Source organism: Aphelocoma coerulescens, chromosome 8 (assembly GCF_041296385.1).
Source record: "Aphelocoma coerulescens isolate FSJ_1873_10779 chromosome 8, UR_Acoe_1.0, whole genome shotgun sequence".
NCBI classification, from domain to species: domain Eukaryota; kingdom Metazoa; phylum Chordata; class Aves; order Passeriformes; family Corvidae; genus Aphelocoma; species Aphelocoma coerulescens.
Window position 1 is genome coordinate 7,239,430 of NC_091022.1, and position 21,363 is coordinate 7,260,792.

The 21,363-nt window shown below is 48.3% G+C and overlaps 1 protein-coding gene across 4 annotated transcripts in view; it reads left to right on the top strand.

Moving 5' to 3' along the window:
* Window positions 1–21,363, top strand: part of PBX1 (PBX homeobox 1) — a 129,982-nt gene that overhangs the window by 91,986 nt on the left and 16,633 nt on the right. For all 4 annotated transcript variants that reach the window (XR_011152326.1, XM_069022495.1, XM_069022497.1 and 1 more), the window contains exons 3-6: window positions 10,434–10,678; window positions 13,496–13,686; window positions 14,649–14,784; window positions 17,748–17,907. Coding sequence is in view for 3 of the 4 variants with exons in the window: in XM_069022495.1 (XP_068878596.1) it covers window positions 10,434–10,678; window positions 13,496–13,686; window positions 14,649–14,784; window positions 17,748–17,907 (732 nt within the window). In the remaining variant the exon portion in view is untranslated. The remainder of the gene's footprint in view (window positions 1–10,433; window positions 10,679–13,495; window positions 13,687–14,648; window positions 14,785–17,747; window positions 17,908–21,363) is intronic.

Genomic DNA, 21,363 nt, shown 5'->3' on the forward strand with positions numbered 1-21,363 from the left:
GTGGAGAATCCTTGCTTAATAGTTGCTTCTCCCTTCTCCTTTGTTTCCCTCTTGTTTTCATGCACCAGAAAATAAGAGGATATTCTGCTCCTGCAGCCACCTTCTTTGGGCACTGGAGAATGAGGCTGTCTTCAAGTGAGCAGAGGAGTGACAAGGGCCACACTCAGCTCTTGGGATGCATCAGAAGGTTGCTGCTGGAAATGGGAAGGTGGTTCTGGGCAGAGAGCATGCCTGTAAGTGGGAGGTGGGGAGGTCCCTTGGCAGTGGAGGGATAGGACGTGGTCACAGGGCCCTCCACAGTGGGAGCAGTTCCGTGTTTGTCCCCAGCTTTTCTAAAGATGTCTGTCGTGGTTCTGTGCTGCCCACTTTGGGAGAGAGAAAGGGAGGGAAGAGTGTTTTCCCTGCAATGGCTTGGCTCAAAGATCTGGAAAATCTCTTCTATATTGCACAAAATCCTGAATCTAGCCCATGGCAAGGCCATCAACTTGGTGGCAGAGTGGCAGCACTCTCAGAAGTGTAATGGGCAGTGGGTACCTTCAGAGTATTTAGCAAACCTGAGATTTGAGTGGGACATTGCCATCTGATAAGCTCCAAGCCACCTTTCCTTGGATGGAGTCTCATGGGTCATCTTTTTTGAAGGATGGCAGGAGAAGGGGATCTGAAATGCAGCTTTTCAACCTGGGCTTCTGCCAGTTTTTTCACTTACGACTGTCATGCCCCAGCCACTATGTGCATCAAGCAGCCTTTTGCAGACAGTATGTTCAGGGGAGATGACCTTTGGAGAGGGGAGCAGGCTGGAAAGGCAGCTTCCTTCTGGGGGAAAACCTCTCTTTGTTTGTTCTCCGCTTTCAGGGCTCAGCCTGGGGCAATTGAAGTGGGACCCTTGTCCTCAGAGGAGCTCTGGAGGCCCCAGCTTCTCATTAACAGATTCAGCTCATTCAAAGGAACCCATTTATTTTCAGCGAGGAGAATTCATATGCAAAGCACTGATCCCAGCCTAACTCCCCGTTCAAAGGAGGGGGTTTTATGGCTGGACCTGACCTGGGAGCAATCCCGTCCTTTGTTTGCTGATTTGTTCCTGCAGGGCTTAGACAGCCCCAGGTCCAAGCCATGCTTCAGGCTGATATGTGGCTCCAGGCGGGAGGAGCGCCAGGTCCTCCTCATTTCCTGGAGAGAGGATGGTGGCTTATTCTGTCCTTCACTGATCATTTGTTCTCTTGGTGCTGCAGTGGGGAACTCAGGTCCATTTCCCAAACTCCACCAGGAAAAGATGAAGTCCTGGCACAGGCTATCTTGGAGGGACTGAAGCTTTTCTCCATGGTTTATGCTGCTCCCCTGAGCCAGGCCAGCCTGTGGTCTGTCAGTTGGGTCACATCTTCTGCTCAAATCTGGCCCAGCAGCAGAGCAGTGCTGAATCTCAATCTGCTTTCCTTTTAACTCCTGTCACTGCTACTCTGAGCAGCTGGAGGTTGGTCCTGGCCCTGGTGGGGTATAGGATGCCATGGGTGCCATTCACCATCTCTCCCTTACGGTGTGGTCAGTGCAGCTGGAGAGTTTGAGATGTGCTGGGTTTGCCCATGCAGATAAGGGATTGATTATGATTCAAGGCTGTGACTGGAGCCTGCTAATCCTGCCCTGCTTAGGAAAGGGAAAACTGCTTTGTGAGATAAGAGGGTGGGATTGCTCCAGCCAGCTTCAGCATCGCTTCTCAGCATCAGCCTGCTTCCTGGCCAGACCATGAGCCTAGCCTTGGAATTTGTGAGGTGCTCAGTGGGATGGGGAGGGGACCTGTGTATGGCCAAAATTCATCCGTGCTCTTCCAAGGACAGAGTGTGCCAGTAAGACAGTGTTGAGCTCTCTGAGCCCAGAGTTTGACTCTGGGGTGATGGGTTGTTTGCAGTGTTACTGGGGGAAACTGATGTGCTTAATTAGGTGGAGTTATGAGAGTTTTGTGCTTTGTGGGACATGGCAGAGGCAGGCTTGAGGCTGCTGTGAGTGGGAGGGGAAGAGATGGTTTGTCCACTGGTGGGGTGCTAGGGTCTGGTTGCACTGTCTTTAATGTGTGGAAGCACTTCCAGCCTGCTTTCTGCTGCTAAACGCTCTGCTCAACGATTTGCGTGTGGTGCAAGAGGTGCTATCTGTCCCTGAATATCAGCTTTGAAAATTCCAGCTGGGAGTCACGGTGCCAAAGCCACCAGCCTGCAGCAAAGCATCCATGAGGAGACATGGATTTTAGCATCACGACTGTAAAGAGAAAAACAGAAGATACTTAAATTTGAACCACAGTGTTTCAGTTGACCATAGCAATAACTGGGCATGTGTGGCCAGTGTCAGAAGTTTCCATACCAGGCTCAGTTACCAGCCATGAGCTAAACTGGTCAGCAGGAGCAGGATAGAGGGAAGGACTGGAGAGACGAGCTCATCTGTGTTCATTCAGCTTCCCCATGGAGTCACATTTCGTGGAGAATCTGGTTTTCAGTAATCACAGCAACACTGTGCTCTGTTTTTTTCGGCTATTTGAGATCATTGTCCAGTTTGGGGGGAATATTTTTTCCACAGAATATGTCAGTAATAATTTTCCGGATCTTTTGATCATTTTGATGCCAGATCCTCACTCACTATGGCAGCTCATTTGGCATTTGGGATGGGGTTAGGAGAAAACTGGTGCAGACTCTTTGCCAGTACTATGTAATAAGTGTCTCTCTTCTGCAGCTTCTGTGGCACATCCAAGCTGCATCCTCCTGAAGTGATGGAGAGCTGCTGCTGGGAGCTGAGAAACTTTTTGGCATGTGATAAATTCCCTTCTCCTGTTTTCTACACAAGTTAAGGTTTGAGGGAAATGCAGCCTTTTTTTTTTTTTAATTTGTGTTGGATTCATCAAATAATTTGGACACTTCCACCCCAGAAAATGGGAATTTACTATTTTTCAAAGTTATCTTTTTAAAGCAGTTTAATTGGTTTGAAATTGACCCAAATTTTTATTTAAACAAGAAAGAGAGAGAGAGAGGGAGAGAGGAAATCGATAAAATGAAGTGGGAGGCAATTTCATTTTCTATTCGGGAAACATTTTTGATTGATCTGAATTTGAGTTGTGATGTAAGTTTCCAAACTGGTGATGGGTAGGAGGGATCTGGGGGAAGTGCTGCTGACCTGAGCATCCGATGCTTCTGTTGTTGGTCATGGCCTTAGTTGGGTCTCCATTTGGGCTTGTTGGCCGTGGCTGGAGCTGAACTCTAGGGCTACATGGACCATTACTCTGAACTGATGTGACTTGTTGCTCCTGTCTCTGTGGGAGTATCTTAACACAGTGTTATGGACTACAGGAATGTTTCTCCACCTTTAAAAGCATCTCTCTGCTTTGTTTCCAAAGAGCCCTGAAGGACACTCCTGTGTTGGGGGAGGAGGTGGATTTACAATGATCCAGGGTGTCTTTGCAGTGCTTATGGGTACAAGCCTCTCTCTTGATTTGTTGCTGGGATTTTTGGTTTGTTTTATGGCTTTAGACAGTGAAAATTGGTGGCAGAAATGGCCCACTGGTTTCACACAGTTCCTCCTTTTGCTGGGAAATAAATAAGTAAGTAGGTGCACAAAAAGCCATTTTGCCAGCTGAATTTTTCCATGCTTCATCTCATGGCAGCCTGTTTTGGAAAATCTGAGAAAAAATCTGTTCATCCATTTGTAAGTTTTGGAAAGGTTGAAGTGAGGAGGGGAACTTTAATGTCAATTGTAAGAAAAAACCATGAACTTCTCTTAATTGCTGCTGCCTGGAAGGGCGTGTGTCTGTGTATTTAGAAATTCCAGCTTCTGTTTATGTTGGAAATAGGTAATTGCATTTTGATATTGATTTTCTCAGTGGCTTTGCGTAAACATAGTGAATATATTCAACCAAGGTTTAAAACTCCTGTGATTACTTGACATTGAAGTGCTCCACCTTTGTTAGGAAGACTGTGATTCCCATTTAAGGTGGATACTGTGTGCTCTGCCAAGAAGGCATTTCTGTTGCGTCATGTGGACCTTTGACCTGGCAGTGTGAGTACCCAGCCAGGGGTGCTTTAGTAACCTCCACAAAGCTCTGAGAGTTTGTTTCTTCTGAGCATTGGATATTGAAGGCAACTTTGTGTTTAAAGAGAGGACTGTGAGGGTGCTGAGGCCCTGGCAGATTGCCCAGAGAAGCTGTGGCTGCTCCATCCCTGGAAGTGTTCAAGGCCGGGTTGGACATGGCCAGTAGTGGATAGTGGAAGGTGTCCCTGCCCATAGCAGGGGGTTGGAATGAGGTATCTTAAAGATCTCTTCCAACCTAAACCATTCCAGGATTCTGTGGTAAGATCCAAGACACTGAATTTTCCTTGTTGTGTTTCAGAAGAAAGTATGCTGCAAATACACTGGGATAGGAGAAAACCCAAGAGTTTAGGTAAGTGCATGTAGTCGGGGACTTACCTGCACAGAGAAAGTTTAGGAAGAGCAATGCAAGCCTATGGCATCATGGATCAGCCAAGGAAGCAAAACCCAGTTCTCCTGACTTGGTTTGCAACTACACATAAAAGTATGAGGAAGATGCAGTCCCTGAATGTGTAATTGTCTATTGTGGTATCCCGCAGTAGTAGGGAGGAGAGGAGAGATTCAGCAGGCAGGAATTGTGCAGCAAGATTGATTTATTTAATTATTTTACAAACTCTTTTATAGACTTTTTTCTTCATAGTCTAATTGGCCAAGGGATCAGCCACTCCGTGGAGTGATTGGCTAAAATCCTAAAACATCCATTGTCAAAATATTTTTCTACTGTACCATAAACAAGGCTTTGCAAGGTTGCAGGTGTTCAAAGTTTATAGAACTCTACTAATCTCTTCTGTGAGAGGGAAAAATATCTCACGGGACTGGAAAGAAGCAAGAGAAATTCTTGCTAGCAGCATATTTGCATCCACAATTGTCCTCAAACATGAGGCATGTGGGAGTATTCTTGTCCCAAGCTCAGTGCTTTTGATCCTCAGCCTTCACAAATGTAGTCTCAGGCTCCAGGGAATATTGAGATAGGCTTAAAATAAGGTGATTAGTTACTGGTTTTGTTAGGAGGGGCATTTGCTGGCATTGCACTGTCCCTGTGTTTGCTGGCTGTTGTTTAGACCTGGAGCTGTAAAAAAATACGTTCAAAGAAAACAACGTTTTCCGGTGAGCTTGTGTGACTCCTGAAGCTGGGTCTCCCCAGGCAAATGTTGCCAATCCTAAATCACAAGAGCCTGGAAGAGAGCTGATGTCCAGGTGTGTTTCAAAGCCAGGCTGTACACTGCATGGGTGTGTGGAGGAGTTTTGGGGTTCCCAGGGAGAAACTGCCATTTCTTGTCTTTACCACCCTCACGGGCAGCTGCTGTCCCAGGAAAGGATTTGAGCTACACCTTGGTGTCTGGGTTGGGTGTTGTTGGGGAAGATGAGTGCCTTGGTGGGGAAGGAGGCATCTCACCCACTTAAGGCCATGCGAGAGGACAGAGCGAGCAGCCAGAATTGCTCCGCCAGTGGTGGACATCTCTGGTTTCTCCATGAGAAAGTCACACCAAAGGCCCCCTCACAGCCTGACAGAGAAATTGTCTGTCTGCCTCTCCTGAAACTCCATTGTTGGGTGGGTTGTTCCCCCCTCCCAGTACATCTTAGGCACAGTGGAGGCAGGAAAGAAAACCCTTCTAAAAATCACAACGTAATTACTCCCATCTGCTCCAGCTCTGCTTCCCATTTCTGCCTGCCAGGATGCTTGTCTCCAATGCTAAGTAGCACATTATTTTCGATAAGTTGCAATCATTTACTTGAAATCTCCTTCTCCTTTAAACTGTCCCCCTGGAAAGGCAATTTAACAAGTTGGGAATGGGCAGAAACAACCATGAAAAAACCCATCCAGAAGCAGCCAAGCTTGGGCAGGAGGGCAAGCGCTCCTCCTGAACTCATTAAAACCACCCAGCAGGTTTCTTTGTAGGGTGGGTTTGTTTAAATGCCCAGCCACTGGGTCCAGCGCTTGGCTGGTAGTGTCAGCAAATGGGGCTGCAGAGGAACTGCCACCTCATGTCATCAGAGAGGATCTTAACCAGGCAGTCACAGAAATTCCACAGGACCACACTTTTGACTGCTGAAGTCAGTAGAGAAAGCTGCGCTGGCTCTGGGGGACCCATTCCTTCATTGGCACAACCTGGGTTGGCATCATGTCTTACCGCCACACCCTGTATCCTCTTGTGAGGGGGTATATCCCATGCTGGGAGTCTGGCTTGGACAGCCCCCTGCTTCCCACATCTCCTCAGCTTGAGGACACTGACCACGGTAGGATAAATTGCCCTTTCTAGAAGAAAGATGGAGCTTGAAGGTCCTTTGCTGTTGTCACTGCTGAGCCACAGTCTCCTGCTAAGCTTCTGCCTTCACCCCCAGCATGCCTGATGGCCTTTGTGGTGTAGTTCTGTCTGTGTTGCCTGCACACCTCTAGTTTGGAGGAAAGAGTTGCTAAGTGGAAGTATTTTGGCATGGCCTTGGAGAAGAGTGATGGCTGTGTGCTCAGCCCCTATGCTTTTCAGATTCTTTTGGAAAAATGCTTGCAGGAAAATGGAGTAAATAAGGTGGGGATGGTGGTGTGGAGCAGCAGAGGAGTCTGGTACCCTCCTTTGTGGATTTCTTAGGAGTCTTCACAGTCCCAGGCCATCCCTAGAGTGGTGTCTGTTCCAAAGGTGTCTGGCAAGGGTGCTTTCTCCCGCCCTGTGCCCCCCACACTGGATATACCTCAGATTTCATGACCTGAGGGGACACCAGGCACAGGTGCCAAGGTGTGGGTACATGTGGGGTGCACAGCGCATGTGAGCATGGAGCTGGCTGCTTTGCAGGTGCTCCTTGGAGATGTTGGTGGGAAGCATCTTGGAGCATCTGTAAGCTTTGGTGGCTCAATGCACTTTCCATCCTGTGTCCCTGAATCGCAGGGCAAGCAGGCAAGGAGCTGAGGAGCTGTTTTTGGCTTTATCTTCTCACCTGCTTCTCTGAGGTCAGTACTGGCACCACTTCCCATGTCCTGCACTGCAGCCACACTATGGAGCCAGCCCAGGCCTGGGATGATCCTGTCCATGTCGTCTGAACCCTCTGGCTGTGATCCCTTCCTCAGGAGGGAGAAGAAACAAGTATGTGAGCTGGGAGGCATTTTCCAGCTGCTGGAATGGGTCTCTGTGACCCTGGTGGCAACTAGGACTGGACTGCAGGCTGGTGGCTCCATGATCCCAGCTGCCGCCACTGCTGCCATCGGAGATGGTGAGACCCTGTGACAGCTGCACTCCTTGGAGCCGCTCCGTGACCAGCTGGGCGGTGCAAGCGGAGACAGGACACGTGCCTTTACTTTGCTTTTAAAATGAACCCGTATATAGATAATGGTTTTAAAAAAATTTTTTTTGTTTCGTTTTGTTTTTTGGCGTGTGTATATATTTACATACAAAAACGCATTTTGGTCAGCAGGGGACCAAGGCGAGGGCTGAGCACCATCTAGTGGCAGGCACCACGGCTCCAGAGGCTGCCGAGCCAGCAGGAAAGCAGCCAAGGACAGAAAGTCTTGCGGGAATTTTCCTCCCCCCCGGCTGCCAGTCGCTATCTTTCTTTTTCTTCTTCCTTTTCCCCCCGTCTTTAATCAGGAGCAGCAAATGGGGGGTCCTGGGGATGCCTGGATGCCTACATGCCTGTAGCCCCTTGGACCACTGAGGATCATTTTGCTTCATTTATTCTGTTCTAATTTGGTGGGAGAGCAGGGTTCTTTTGCCATCGGCTGCCCAGGCACTACAGGTTGGGTGCTGTCTGTTCCAGCTCATCCCAAACCCCCCAGCCAGCAGAGCCTCATCCCATCACGGGGCAGTTTGGAGGGTCAGAGCTGCCGAGGAGCCCAACATCCCAGGCATGCTGGCAGGAGGTGTGTTGGAGCTGGGTCCAGCACTGGGAAGATAAAAAAGGAGCTTTGAAATAATAATTTTGTCTTCTCCTCAGCTAAGCACAACCTTTTAGGGATAAATAAGCAGCATCAGTCCTTCTTAGACACATTGGCCTTTCCATTTATTTACTCCCTTCTTAGACACATTGGCCTTTCCATTTATTTACTCCCATGCCTTATTCTGAGTGAATAGCCAAGCCCAGGCTGGCTCTGCACAGTCCCTGGCTGGGCAGCGGGAGGCACATCCCTCCATCAGATGCTGGGAATGCGCCCACCCAGCGGGTGCTGGTCTGTGCGTGTGGCAGAGGAATAAAGCTCCCAGGAATATACAGCACTTTTCATCAGGAAGCAGCTCTCTAAACATAAACTAATTAATCACTCGTGCTTACCTGTCAGGTCAATGATTCCTGAGATTTTTAATCTAAAAATATTTCCCTTTTGAAATCCAGATGTGCTTGTTTTGGCAACTCTGCTTTTGATTTGTTTATTTGAGGTGTTTTTTAATATATTTTTTTTAACCTGTGTTGCTTTCCTTTTGTATTTGGGCTTTTGATGTGCTTTATTTGACTGATTTTTTTTTTTTTTTTGTACTGGAAGAATAGAAATTTATTCTCTTTATTTTTGTGGCAAGTCTCTCTCCCTGCTGCAGCCTATCAACTTTCCTCTTCTCTTTTTAAGGAATTTGGCTACTTTTGCCTCATATTTCAGTTTATGGACCATAGACCCCAAACCAATTTTGTGATGAAATCTGTCCTCTCCCCTTGTATTTATCGTGGCTGGGTGCCATGGGAAGCCTCCTGTGGTGGGAGAAGATGCTGGTCCTATCTCCTGAGGGCTCAGCTTCAAATTTGGCACTCTGCCCTCATTCCTCCATATATAAATGATCCTCCCTAGTGTGGAATTACTTATTATCAGTTCCAGTTTTACTGTTCTTGGGCTTTTTTCTGCCCACCTTCCCGCCTTTGTTGACGGTGCATATTTTCATCACAAAATTACCAATAAATGCATGAATGAATAAATGATCCAAATGTATGAGTAAAATAAAATTAAATGAATGAATGAAATGTCCTGAAAATAGTAATTTCAGTAGGTTTTGAGGCTTTTTAAAAAAGCTCTTTTTAGTCTTAACCGAACCTCTCAACAGGGTCTTTTACTTTACTTTTATACTAATAATAGCTGTATCTTTAACTTACTGCAGAGTGGGGAAGACCATACTTGCTGGTTGCTGGGATTTTTTAGCTGCTCTGATTTTATTTCTTGTTGCCAACTGATCTTCCACTGCTTTTTTATTTTAAGCGACAGGAATAATCACTTGCTCTTGTTTGTGCCGTGGATTGGGGTGGGGGTCAAATTCATCTCAGGTGTCAGTGGGGACAACTTTATCAAAATCCACGCAGCATTTCCCAGCTCTGGATGTGCAAGGAGAGGTACAGAGCTCCTGTACCAAATGAGATGGGGAAATACAATTGTTTTCCCTTAGGAAATGCCTTTTTTATTTACTTATCAAGGATTTATTTTATGTCATTTATTATGCAGCTGCGTGTGTGTGCATGTGGAAATCTGACGTTATTGTTCCATGTTTGAACACAGACCATGGTGGGAGCACATAGGGCACCTCAATTTTTCACGCATGGGACATCCCAAGCAGTTGGGATGCTCCCATGTTGTTTTTCCAGGAAAGCCCTCACAGGAGAACTTTTACTTGGAGCGGTTATTTAGGCAGGGAGCACAAAGACGGGAGGAAGATTCTCTTTTTGAAAAATCACTCTGGGAGGATTAATTTATTGTTGCTCCTTTTCTCAGCATGGGTTAGACATCAGTGGAATGACTGGATTCTTAAAGGAAAGGCATTTTTCCAATAATAAAATTTATTTCATACATTTTTTTGCATGTGTTCCCAGTGTGTGGCTTAAAGCATGGACTTCAAGCCCTCTCCCTAGTCCGTATTTCAAGATGTGGAAACCAAGGCACAGTTGCCCTGGGCTCTGTGTGTCTTTCTCTGCCATCTGGGGTTGATGTAAATGACATGTTGGGTGACATGAGAGGACCCCTGAGCAAGATGAGATCAGGGCTAGAGACTTCCAACTTCCCATCTCATGCTTGAGTTGGGATATGGTCCCTATCGCTTCTGGCAGCAAGAATGGGTACATTTATTGGGATTTTTTCGTTACTGCTGCTAGGAGTTTTGCTGCTTGTTTGAGCAGAAAGTGGGGGTTTCTGGGTTAGTTGTGTGGTGAGCTCGCTGCCAGTTCTGCCCTACTTCTGTCCTGTGGGAAGGAGGGGAAGAGGTAGGGAGAGGAGCAGGGAGCTGGAGTGCCCCTGGAAGCCAAGTAACTGCGCTTGGTGATGAGTACTTGGAGCATCAGGATGCAGACTGCCTGTTGGGGGACCTGTTGGGAAGAAAGAAAACCCCTGCTGATGGGGTCAGTCCAACTTGGGATGAGCTTCCCTGAGTTAAGCCCTGGCTGTGACTCAGGCTTTCCTCTGCCCGTTGTGTCTCCTGCAGTGCTGAGCATCCGGGGGGCGCAGGAAGAGGAGCCCACGGACCCCCAGCTGATGAGGTTAGACAACATGCTGCTGGCTGAGGGGGTGGCAGGCCCTGAAAAAGGAGGGGGCTCGGCCGCTGCTGCCGCCGCCGCTGCTGCATCCGGAGGAGCTGGCTCCGACAACTCGGTGGAGCACTCTGACTACAGAGCCAAACTCTCCCAGATCCGACAGATCTACCACACGGAGCTGGAGAAGTACGAGCAGGTAACAGGCTCCTTCGTGGCAGAGGGGCGGTGCTCGTGGTGTGGTGGGAGCAGCAGCCAGAGGGGGGAGAGCTGCCGCTCCGTGCGGCATGGTGGCGTGGATCTGCACAGCCTGGATCACTGCTGACATCTGTTGTTAGGAGTGTGTGGGCAAATGCGACTGGGTATTGGAGCGACAACATGCACTTTTAGGGTTGAGAGGGTTGGGGGTTTATGCTGGGATGTGACGTGAGAATAGGCTCAGCATGAGTTGCCCCTTGGATTTTCACTTTCTACTCCTTCCTTGATATCTTGCCCAAAATTGGCCCTATGAAGGAGGAGGCCTCTCTGATGTGCTGGCCTCAGTGATGATAGCTTTCCAAGCAAGACTTGAATCAAAATCTTCCTTGAATATATTTTCTGCTTGAAAAGCTCTTTTTCCAGGAAAAAAAAAATATTTTTCCTTGCAGTAAATTGCTCTTAAAAAACTACTTGGGTCGTAAACATGGCTGTTGGTAAGACTGACAATTCCTTGAAGAGCTTTGCAGGTCAGCACTCAAAACCAGTTCCTTTCAAGTGCTTCCAGATGTTTTGCAGACCTCTCTTGGCCACCGTGCACCTTGTGCTTGTGGTTTCTACCCCAAGGTTAAGACTTATGGATGTGAGCAAGAAAGCGTCACCTCCTTGGGTGCAGGACAGGCTCCACTGCCAGGGGCCAGGCACACTTTCAGGTCTCTGGTTTAGAGCCAGTAAAGGCCTCCATTTTACCTGGCAAACTGGATGTGTGGTGCGGCTGGGGGATGTCTCACCTCCGTAGCCACATTGGCCAAGCTTGAGGGAAGGGAGCCCCTGGGTTCAGGCTGGAGTCAGGGTGGCCAGGCAGGGCTCTGGAGTTGGAGCAGCCAAGCACAGTAATGCCATGAAAGGCCTTTTGGCAGGGCTCTGGAGTTGGAGCAGCCAAGCACAGTAATGCCATGAAAGGCCTTTTGGCAGAGCCTTAGAGGAGGCAGGGAGCAGGCAGAGGGCTGATTGGAAGGATGACTTTTGATGGCTCTCCTCAGCCCTTGCTGTCACTCCCTGGAGGCAGGGAGGAGTCTCAGCCATCTCACATGAATGGGAGCATTTCAGGGCTCTTTCAGGCCCCAGGCTGAATAGGGGTAGAGAGACCTCATGTCCTCTGCTACCCAAGTCCAAGGAGAGACCCTTGGCACAGACAGGGGCAGGCTTCAGGGAAGGACCTTCTGGTTCTTCCTCCCCTTAGGCGGCAGGAGTTTTGTTTGTTCGATGTTCTGATTCTGTTTTTGCTTCGTTTTGCTCCCCAAAGAGACACCAGGTGAGAGAATCCTTTTAACCAGGCCCAGAGTGTGGGACGGGTCACATCTTTCCTTCTCACAACCCACTGACAGTTTGGCTTTGCCACTGAGTTGCTTTGCAAGTGGCTGTGCTGGTCCACGTCTCTGGTACCATCACCCACAGTCCTCCAAGACCAGGACTCAGGGTTTTTCCACCTCCATCCCACTCTCTCCAATCCTACTTTTGGGAGCTCAGCCCCTGGCTTCTCAGTCTGGATGCTGCTGGGTCAGCACAGCACTCAGTGGTGATTTTGCCTTTAATGCTCTTTATTTCATGCCAAGAGGAGATGATCTGAAATTTCTGGGGTGTCTGGGAGCAAAGAGATATCCAGTTGAGGGCTCTCATAGCTGGCACTCGCCCTGGGAAATGGGAGTCAGCAGCTGGAGCTGGAGATGGCCAGCTGGAGGGGTTCTGCTGGCCTTGGGGATGTCTCCTTGTTGGGTCTGAGCTGTGGTGGGAATTCAGCTTGGAAGGGTGGGGTAAGACATCGCAAGTCATGCCCATGTCACCAGTCCACAAATCCAGTGTTTCTTTCCCCTGCCAGCCCCTTTTCCCCATCATGGGGTGGGAACTTGGGATGCTGTCCCCAGAGCAGCCACCCACATCCCAGGAGCATCAAAGGCTTCTCCAGCCATCACTGTCCAAGTGCTGCTCTCAACCTGGTTTTTGGGGCTTGCTTCTGGGAGTCAGAGGATCCCGTCATGCCAGTGAGGTGCTCATGGGGATGAAGGAGAGGGCAGTGAAGTGGCCTTCAGCTGGCCTCAAAATCCCTTCCTTGTCCCCTGGCTCCTCTTGCTGAACTGTCCTCACAGCACAGCATGGGGACAGCAGGAGCAGCTAGACAGTGCTGTGCCAGCAGCAAACTAATTGGGATTGTTACCTGCTTGCCCTTATTTGTCAGGCCTCCTGCCTCATTCAGGCTTTAATTATTACCATTATTTACTTCTTAAGTGGTGTGCCAAGAGCATGGAGTAGGGCCATGTCTCTCGGAGAGCTGCTCCTGTGAAGCACAAGGGGCTGGGGCTCTGCAGGGCACAAGGGGCTGGGGCTCTGCAGGACACATGGTCAGGCTGTAAGGGAAGGGGCAGTGGGTCAAAAGGTTCATGGTCCTCTTCAGATAAATCTATAGCTCCTCCAGTTCCAATCAGAAAAACAGTGGCTGGGACTTCTTCATGCTTTACATGAATCGTAGGGCTTCACTTGCCCCAGCTCCATCCATGATCCCCCTGGGAGCAAAGAAATTGGCTCCTGCCTTTCCCAGCATGTTTGTTGGGAGTCTCTCATGCCCAGTGCTTGGCAGAAGAGAGAAATTTCTCTCTCCCCTGAGCACCAGCACATTCTTGCTCTGAGGCTGCTCTGAAAAGCCCCAGCCAGTGAGGCCTCCACTCACATCTCCTTCCATAGCCATGCTGCCTCTGTCCTGTCCTTGACACCATCGAATGACCTTCCCATCCTGGGGTTTCTTTTGCTTTTCTTTCCATCCCAGGCGTGCAATGAGTTCACCACCCACGTGATGAACCTGCTGCGCGAGCAGAGCCGGACCCGGCCCATCTCGCCCAAGGAGATCGAGCGGATGGTGAGCATCATCCACCGCAAGTTCAGCTCCATCCAGATGCAGCTGAAGCAGAGCACGTGTGAAGCTGTCATGATCCTGCGCTCGCGATTTCTGGATGCACGGTGAGTCTGTCCCACCAAACCTTTCTGCCCACCCACCATGCAGTATTGTTTGGGTCTGGGAGGTTTGTTGGTTCTGGAGTAAATTGAGGGCCAGCTGAAGGGCCACATGTCTCAGTCTTGAGCCGGAGGGGTTTTTTGACTTCCTTATCTCTCAGTTGTCTGTGGCTCAGCAGGGGAGGGGACTGCAATTCAAGCCATCCAGCCTCTGTCTCAGGGAGGCTCCCAACTGTACCTTGAGAATTGCACGTCCTGGTTTTGCTGTGGCAGAAGGAAGTTCTGTGGCATATTGCAGCAAACCTCTGTGGTGAAAACCTTCATCCCTGCACTTCAGTTAGGGATGAAGGTTTATCCTCCAGGCCATCCTGTCCCTCCTAGATTCCCATTCTTTTCCCACTGTTTTTATTGTCCCAGATCTTCAATTTGCTATAAAATTATTTCATTTCCCAAGCTGGTTAGGTGCAGACTGCGGCTTGGGCTGTAGCTTGCGATGGGGAGGAGAGGCAGCTACACCAGGGGTACGAGGAAAGAGATGGCAGACAGGTAATAATAATGATGCCTAGGTGTAAATGGAACAGAATTCCCCAAGGATATATCCAGCTCTGCTTCCTCAGCACGGGGCTTTGCAGAGTAGCACTGATGTCTTTGACCACGACAGCCAGGTGTCAGGAGTCACCTTCCCAGGTGGAGCTGGATGCCAGTTTGCAGACTCTTCTGTGAGCTGGAGGAAATGTGATAAATTTGAGATGGAGACTTGCTTGCTTTGGAAGGTGCTTAAAGAGCAGTCACCGGCAAGGGCCAGATAAGAAGCTTCCTGGCCATAAGTCTTGCACTCCATGCTCAGAGAAGCAGAGGGGGGAGGGAGGAAAGTGGAAAATTTAAGAGTATCTAAAATTGCATTCCATTTCTGGATCCCTGGTGCTCATTCCCTTTCCTTTTATTTCCCACTCTTCCTTCATGTGAAGGCGGAAGAGACGAAACTTCAACAAGCAAGCCACGGAAATTCTGAATGAGTATTTCTATTCCCATCTCAGCAACCCTTACCCCAGTGAGGAAGCCAAAGAAGAGCTAGCCAAGAAGTGTGGCATCACAGTCTCACAGGTGAGAGAGCTCAAACCCTGTACTAGTGGGAAACTTCAGCATGGTGAAGGGTATTCCAGACCTCAGACAAGTCAGCCATGTCCAGTGTTGAGTATTTAATTATTAAATCAGTTTAGTTGCAAGTTAGTGAGAGTGGATGGGAGTGCAGATGGCACTTGCAGATTGAAGTCAGGGGTGGAAAAAGAAAGTCTGAGAGAGGATTTAGGAGGTATGAAGACTCCATGGAGCAATGACTGTGTCTGCAGCCAAGGTGTTGACAACACAGAAATGATGTGGCAGCACCCAGAGAGGCAAAGTCTCCTCAAGGAATTAGTGCTGGCCTGGCCTGCAAGAAGAGCGTGTTTGATCTGAAAGTCCATTCTCCAAGGGATTAAAAGCAGTAGGAAGAGTTGTGCAGGTTTTGCTTGATAAGACAGAATGGACAAGTCCTGGTGGGAAGGGTGTGGGTGTAACTGTTACAGTTTGTGCTCAGTGAGGGTGGGATTTCTCAGGGTCGTTTCTCTCAGTCATTACCCTTGTGCTGCAGAACTTGACATCTCCCTGACTTGCATATCCCTCAAAACGTGGTGGTCAGTAAAGCCAAAAATAATTATTTCCATATGTTCAAGGAAGCCATATAGTTCCTGGAGTTTGTAGCTTTGACCTGGGAGCTGCTGTGTTTTGTGAGGAGCGCAGTCAGCCCTTGAAGTGTTCAGCCATGCATTGCTCAGGCCTGCCCTTCTTTATTTCCTTTCTTTTTGGAGCAAGCTGTGTGATTGAGAGCAAATCCATGTGGTTTCTGGTAGGCTTGTCCTCACATGAGCTTAGTGGTCCCTCTAGGTTCCCAAGGCATTCCCTGTCTTAGGCTGCTTCCCAGCCCCAGGCACATGCCTGCTTGTCACTGCAGGCAGGAGTAGCATCTGGTGTCCTTGTGGGAGCGTGTCTGCCTTCAGCAGGAGCAGCAGCATCCAAGGGTAGGTGTCGTCACCATGTTGAGTGCCTGCTGAGTGACTCCGATTGTCTCCCCTGGGCTGGAAGACCCAAATGTTGTTTCTTCCCAGACTTACCTCCAAGAGGGAGCACATACTGGTTTAAATAAAGCTCCAGCTGTCCTGATGCTTCCCCTCTCACTTCTAATTCATCTGTTCACACTTACAACTTCTCCCTCGCAAAGACAAAATGCCCAGGAGAAATGCTGCACTTAGAATGTGTTTTTGACCATGCTGTATCAAGGCTGCTTTGTGCCTGTCTCCAGGATCTGCCTCCCTTCTTCATCCAAATAAGGTAGAAACAAACACATCCAGGTCTGGTTTTGCTGAGACTTAAGTGGGAACATGGGTCACATGAATACGTGCAAGTCACGAGCAGAGTTGATATGAACTCAGAGTCTGACCAGATTAGGCAGGTTTTTCACAAATTCTAAAATGCAGATAGGTTGTGGTGGCTGTATATTCCAACTTCCTGCCCTATGGTGCTCAGAGTTCACCCAGGATTTGAAGCCAGAAAAGGAGTCATAGGGAGATGTCCATGTGGAAAGATCATGAAGAAGCACATTGTCATTAGTGAGAAAGCTGGACCAAGAGGTGGAAGGGAGCTCCTTGCCAGCAGCACCAGGTCCTGGTGCTATCAAAATGTTTGCTCCCAGATCTGGGTTGGGTGCTGATCTGAGTCTCTTGCAGGTTGTATTTTCTTCTTCCTGCTCTGCAGGGTTGGAGCTCAGTAGCCATTAAATTGGTGGATTCCACTTCTGTGTGGAAACTGCTGAATACTCTAATAGCACTGCAGATAGAAAGCATCACAGGAATAAAAGCTTACGGGTTTCAGTTATCAACACCCAAGCCCAAGCAATTTCCCTAAGATAAGGAAAAAATCGTGGGCTCAAAGGATGAACATCCGTCATCGTTTTTCTGTGTCTTTGGCATTTGCTCAGTTTATTTGAAAGAGGGAGCACTGATGTACTTGCTCACCAGCAAGCAAAGGGAGAATGTGCTTGGAATCTCACTAAAGGGGTTGGTATTGCTAGCTCAAGATTGCATCTCCAAGAAATTCTAGGAGTGTTGGAGCTTTTCTGGAGAGTTGCAGTATCCTCCTCATTTGCCTTATTGTCCCTTTATCCTGATAAGCTCTCAAACAAAGTCAGTAGTGGCTGGAAGTTGTCTTCTGCTTAGAGACCTGCACATAGGGAAACATTATCCTGATTTTCTGTGTTCAGTGTTGATGAAGAAGAAGCTGAGAGCTGCTTCCCAAACTGTAGGGTTGAGTCTTTCCCATGTCTTCTCTGAAACAGTTCAGTGTGAGACAGTGCCCACAAGTGAACAAGAATATCGTCAGCATGTCTCTGGGCAAACATCTCCCACTCCTTCCCAAGGCACACCCTTCTTTCCTAGGACCAAAGTTAGGTTTTAGGACAAGTCCTGTGCTCCCTCTCCATCCTTCCCCTGAAGTTCCTGGTTCATGCAGTGGCTCATACTAAACTTGGCATAGCCAAGCTCAGCCAGATGAAGAGCATCCACTTCTGGCTTTATGCCCTGATTCCCCTCAGATGGATCAAAAGAGAGCTTCAGTGATACTGTCAGCCAGTCAGTTCTTTGTTCTCCCTCAAAGCCATGCTGGTAATCAGGGCATCTGTCCCATCAAAGGGATACTGTGGAGGAGGCAAACAAAAATGACACACACCTATTCTCAAATTGTGCAATTTCATGGCCATTTGACTTCGTCATGTTTTTTTGAATCCATCTTAGATTTTTGTGGGGTGGGTCTAGTGGTTCTTGTGGAGCATCCCATCTGTAGCAGAACCAGATACATCCACACAAACGCAGTGCTCCTAAGGGGGTCCCATAACTTTTCCTGGGCTTGGTGTGGCACACATAGGAGGGGAATAAGAATCTGCACTGCTTAACCTGAACTAATCCACCTTCCTCACCCAGGTGCACTTGGCAGAGCTGAAACCTTAACATCCTTATCTTCTCTTGAACTCACTCTAGGTATCAAACTGGTTTGGAAATAAGAGAATCCGGTACAAGAAGAACATAGGTAAATTTCAAGAGGAAGCCAATATTTATGCTGCCAAAACGGCTGTCACGGCTACCAATGTGTCAGCCCATGGAAGCCAGGCTAACTCACCCTCAACTCCCAATTCAGCTGGTTAGTTTTTATTTTTCTTTTATTTTGGGTTGTTAGTGTTCGGTTTTTGTTCATTCTCCCCTCTCCCTCTAATCTCTCTCTTGTTTTCTCCTTCTGGTTATTTCAGCTTTTATTCTCTGGGTCTTATTTGCTTCCTTTTGTGGTCTTAAAAAAATAAAAAAGGGAAATGGGTTTGGTTTGGGGGGTTGTTTTGTGCAGGTTACTTTATTTTCTTTGCTTTTCCCCTCCCTATTTTCTCTTTTTTTTCCTCTTCCCCTTCCGTGTTCTGTTTTTGTTGGAAAAAAGGATGTGATCAGAACTTGTGACTGGTGGTGCTATGCTGGGGGTTATGTGCATGGATGGTAAACACAAAACCGGAAAAATGATCTAAAAACCGTTGCTGGGATTGCTTGCACTTTGGGAGGAGAAAAAATAGAAAAGTTGTTGTGTAATGATTTTATTTCACTGGGGCTGAAAGCGTGAGTGATCCTAATGGATAAACCCCAGCATTTCTGAGATGTCCTAGCTCATGCCATTTTGGGGGTTGTTTTGGGTAAATTTTTATCCTTTGATTTTCTTTCTGTTGTGATTATCTCTTTGATTGCTTACATGACAGTGTCTGGATCACCTACAAAAGTGTGCTCTGTGTGAATTTCATTTTCTCTTTGTGTCACTGCAATCCAGAGAGATTCATGGGTTGTTCCCTTCCCTTTCCCCCTTTCCTTCCCATTTGCCGTGGTTTCCATTTGTTTGTTTTGAGAGTCAAAGGCACAGAGCACTTGGCCCGGATTTCAACTCCTCTGCTAGAGGACGATGCTTAGTTCATGCATGGTGTCTGCCGCAAGGTTGGCTGACCCAAACATGATCAGGGGCTGCGGATTCAAGAGTAATGGAAAACTGGGATTTGTTTACAAGGAGAGGAAAAAAATTAGCTTCATGGGTGCCATTGTACTTCATTATCCATGCAAATATCTGTGTGCCTGTTTTCTTTTTAGGGGTGGTAGGGAGAGTGGGAATGTGCCACTCTTGAGCCACTGAGCTGTGTGTCTGCTCACAGTGCCCTTTCCTGGGGATGTGATGCTTGGTGATATCAGATAGACTGCTAAGAGGCAGGAGAGGAGCAAAGAGAAGGGAGGGGGGCAGCAGCATGTTAAGCAGACCATGCAGATGCCGGTTGCTGTCAGGACATGCTTCTGTAGTGAGCACAACCCTGCCTCTGCAAGCATCAGAGAAATCACACTCCAGAAACACCCCTAGCTCTGGAGGATTTGAGTGGAAGTTGGAGAGCCAGGGGTCAGACAAAGAGAAGCAGTGACATGTTTCTGGCTGGTGTCCCAAACCAGTCCCCCACCAAAAAGGCAAATGCAGTCTGCTACCCACAAGCTAGTGTGTAAGTGGGAGTTGATCACTCTGTGCTGGGGAGCTCTTCCACACCTTGCACTCCCGTGCATGGCTTGGACAGGGCAAGTGGTTAGAAGGCTTATTCAGTTGGGCAGTGAAGTCCCTATACACAACCCCTTAATTTCCAAGGGACGTGGTACTTGCTAATGGTCTGCCCCCAGAGCCAGTGAGCACAGAGATGTTGCAGGTCAGAAGGATTGCTGGGACAATCTCTCCCACCTCCATCTTGCCCAGGGCTGCCTGCTCTGGCTCGGGTGCTCTGAAGGCTTAGGTGGATGCAGTAGAGCTCTGCAGAGACAATTTGCTGGAGTTTTGTTTGATTCTTTTTGGTTTGGGGATTTTTGTTCTCCTTCCATTCTCTCAACTGCTGAAGACTTAACTGCAGTTTCAAAAATGTCATTCTTTCCAAAGAGTTCACACAAAATACCTGGTGACATGAGGCCTCCTGATGTTGACATCCCCTGTAGAAAAGGCTGGAGGGAATTCTGCTGAAGAGGCCAGAATTGTGTGTGTTGAGGGAGAGGCCTGTTGCTTGTGATGCTGTCCTACAACTCACATCAGCTTGGACCAGAGACACAGCTTTCCTTCTTTTTCTTCAGCTGGAGGCAGATCCAAAGGTCTGGAATAGCAAGAGAACAGCTTCAAATTGCCTGACTGGGTTTAGATCTGGGCTGCACATAGGAGAATAAGTGTTTCCTCAGTGCCTGACTGGTTAAAGAATGCTCCAGAGCAAGGCTGTTTCCTCACCTTCCCCACAGGCAGTAACACGGTTGTTTTAGAGATCAATTGGCCAGTGCCCTGCAGTAAACAGCTGAGATAATCCCGAGATAACACTGCACTTTCAAAAAAGGACAAACAGTCCTTTTATTAACAGGGAAAACTTGAGCTCCTGGGTCCTCTTTGTGGCTTGATTGTCTGCAGTCTGGAGTCATTGACCTCTTTTCACATGCCTGAAGTGTCAGCAGTGCTAAAGCAGTGTGAGGGGAGCTCACAGGCCACGGAGATCTTTCTTCTGCTTAGAAATTAAGTGTTCCTAACCTCGCCCAGATCCCACACCCTGCCTGTAATGCTGCAACAGTGGCAGAGCAGTGGGGAAGCCCCAGTTGCTCTGGGTCAGCTTACACAGATAGTGGGTTTGGGTGTCCTTGTAGGCCCTCTCCTGAGAAGACAGCTGGAATTGTGTGAGATTTTTATCTCCTGACAGTTGAACCACACAGATGTAACAGCTTAGTCAAGCATCCCTGCATTGTCACATTTTGGGACAAAGACACGTCCTGAGGATATCTGGAGTCATGTGATCTCCCCTGCTTCAGGTTGTCCTGTAGGTCCTAGCAGCAAGAAGCACACCTGTACATGCTAGGTCTGAAATACCTGTCTGAGAAAGATTTGGACAGTGGTGTCCAGGACCGTGAGAGCCATCAGATGTGCTGAATTCTCCAGGGAAGAGCATGGAAGTGGATGAAGAGGTGAAGAACTAAGATGGCCAATGCCTCTTCTTTTACCCCATGGACTTCTTTCTGTTCCAAGATCCTTGGCTGAGACTTTGGTGAGGAATTAACCTGAACAAAGATAGGATTTTCTGGGAATTTGTAGGACCTTCTGGTTTAAATGCATTATAGGGCATGTGGAAAGAAAGTAAGCAGAGGACAGGTCATGAGAAAGAAATGACCAGCAGTGTAGTCTCTGGAGGACCGTGATGTTGGAAGAGGAGGTGGAACTGGATGCAGTGGGACCTGGGACAGGAGCTAAATTCATTTCTGCTGTGGCTATGCAGGCCCATCTGTTCTCATTGATGCCCATGTTACTGGAGATCGGTGAATGGCTACAGTCAGTCAAAGAGATTGGCCACATATTGACAAGGGCAAGGATTGCATCTGTCTGACCATCTGGCACGTTCAGAGCAGGGTCCCCCATCCTCAGTCACCCAGGCCTGAATGTCAAACACCTTTTCATCCGGAATACGCACAGTTGGGCTTTATCAGCCAGATGTTCAAATAAGCTGAGATGTCTGGCTCATTTGGGCTAACAACTCCCCATCCTCACTTTGATTGTCTAGACAATCTCAGCACAAAAACC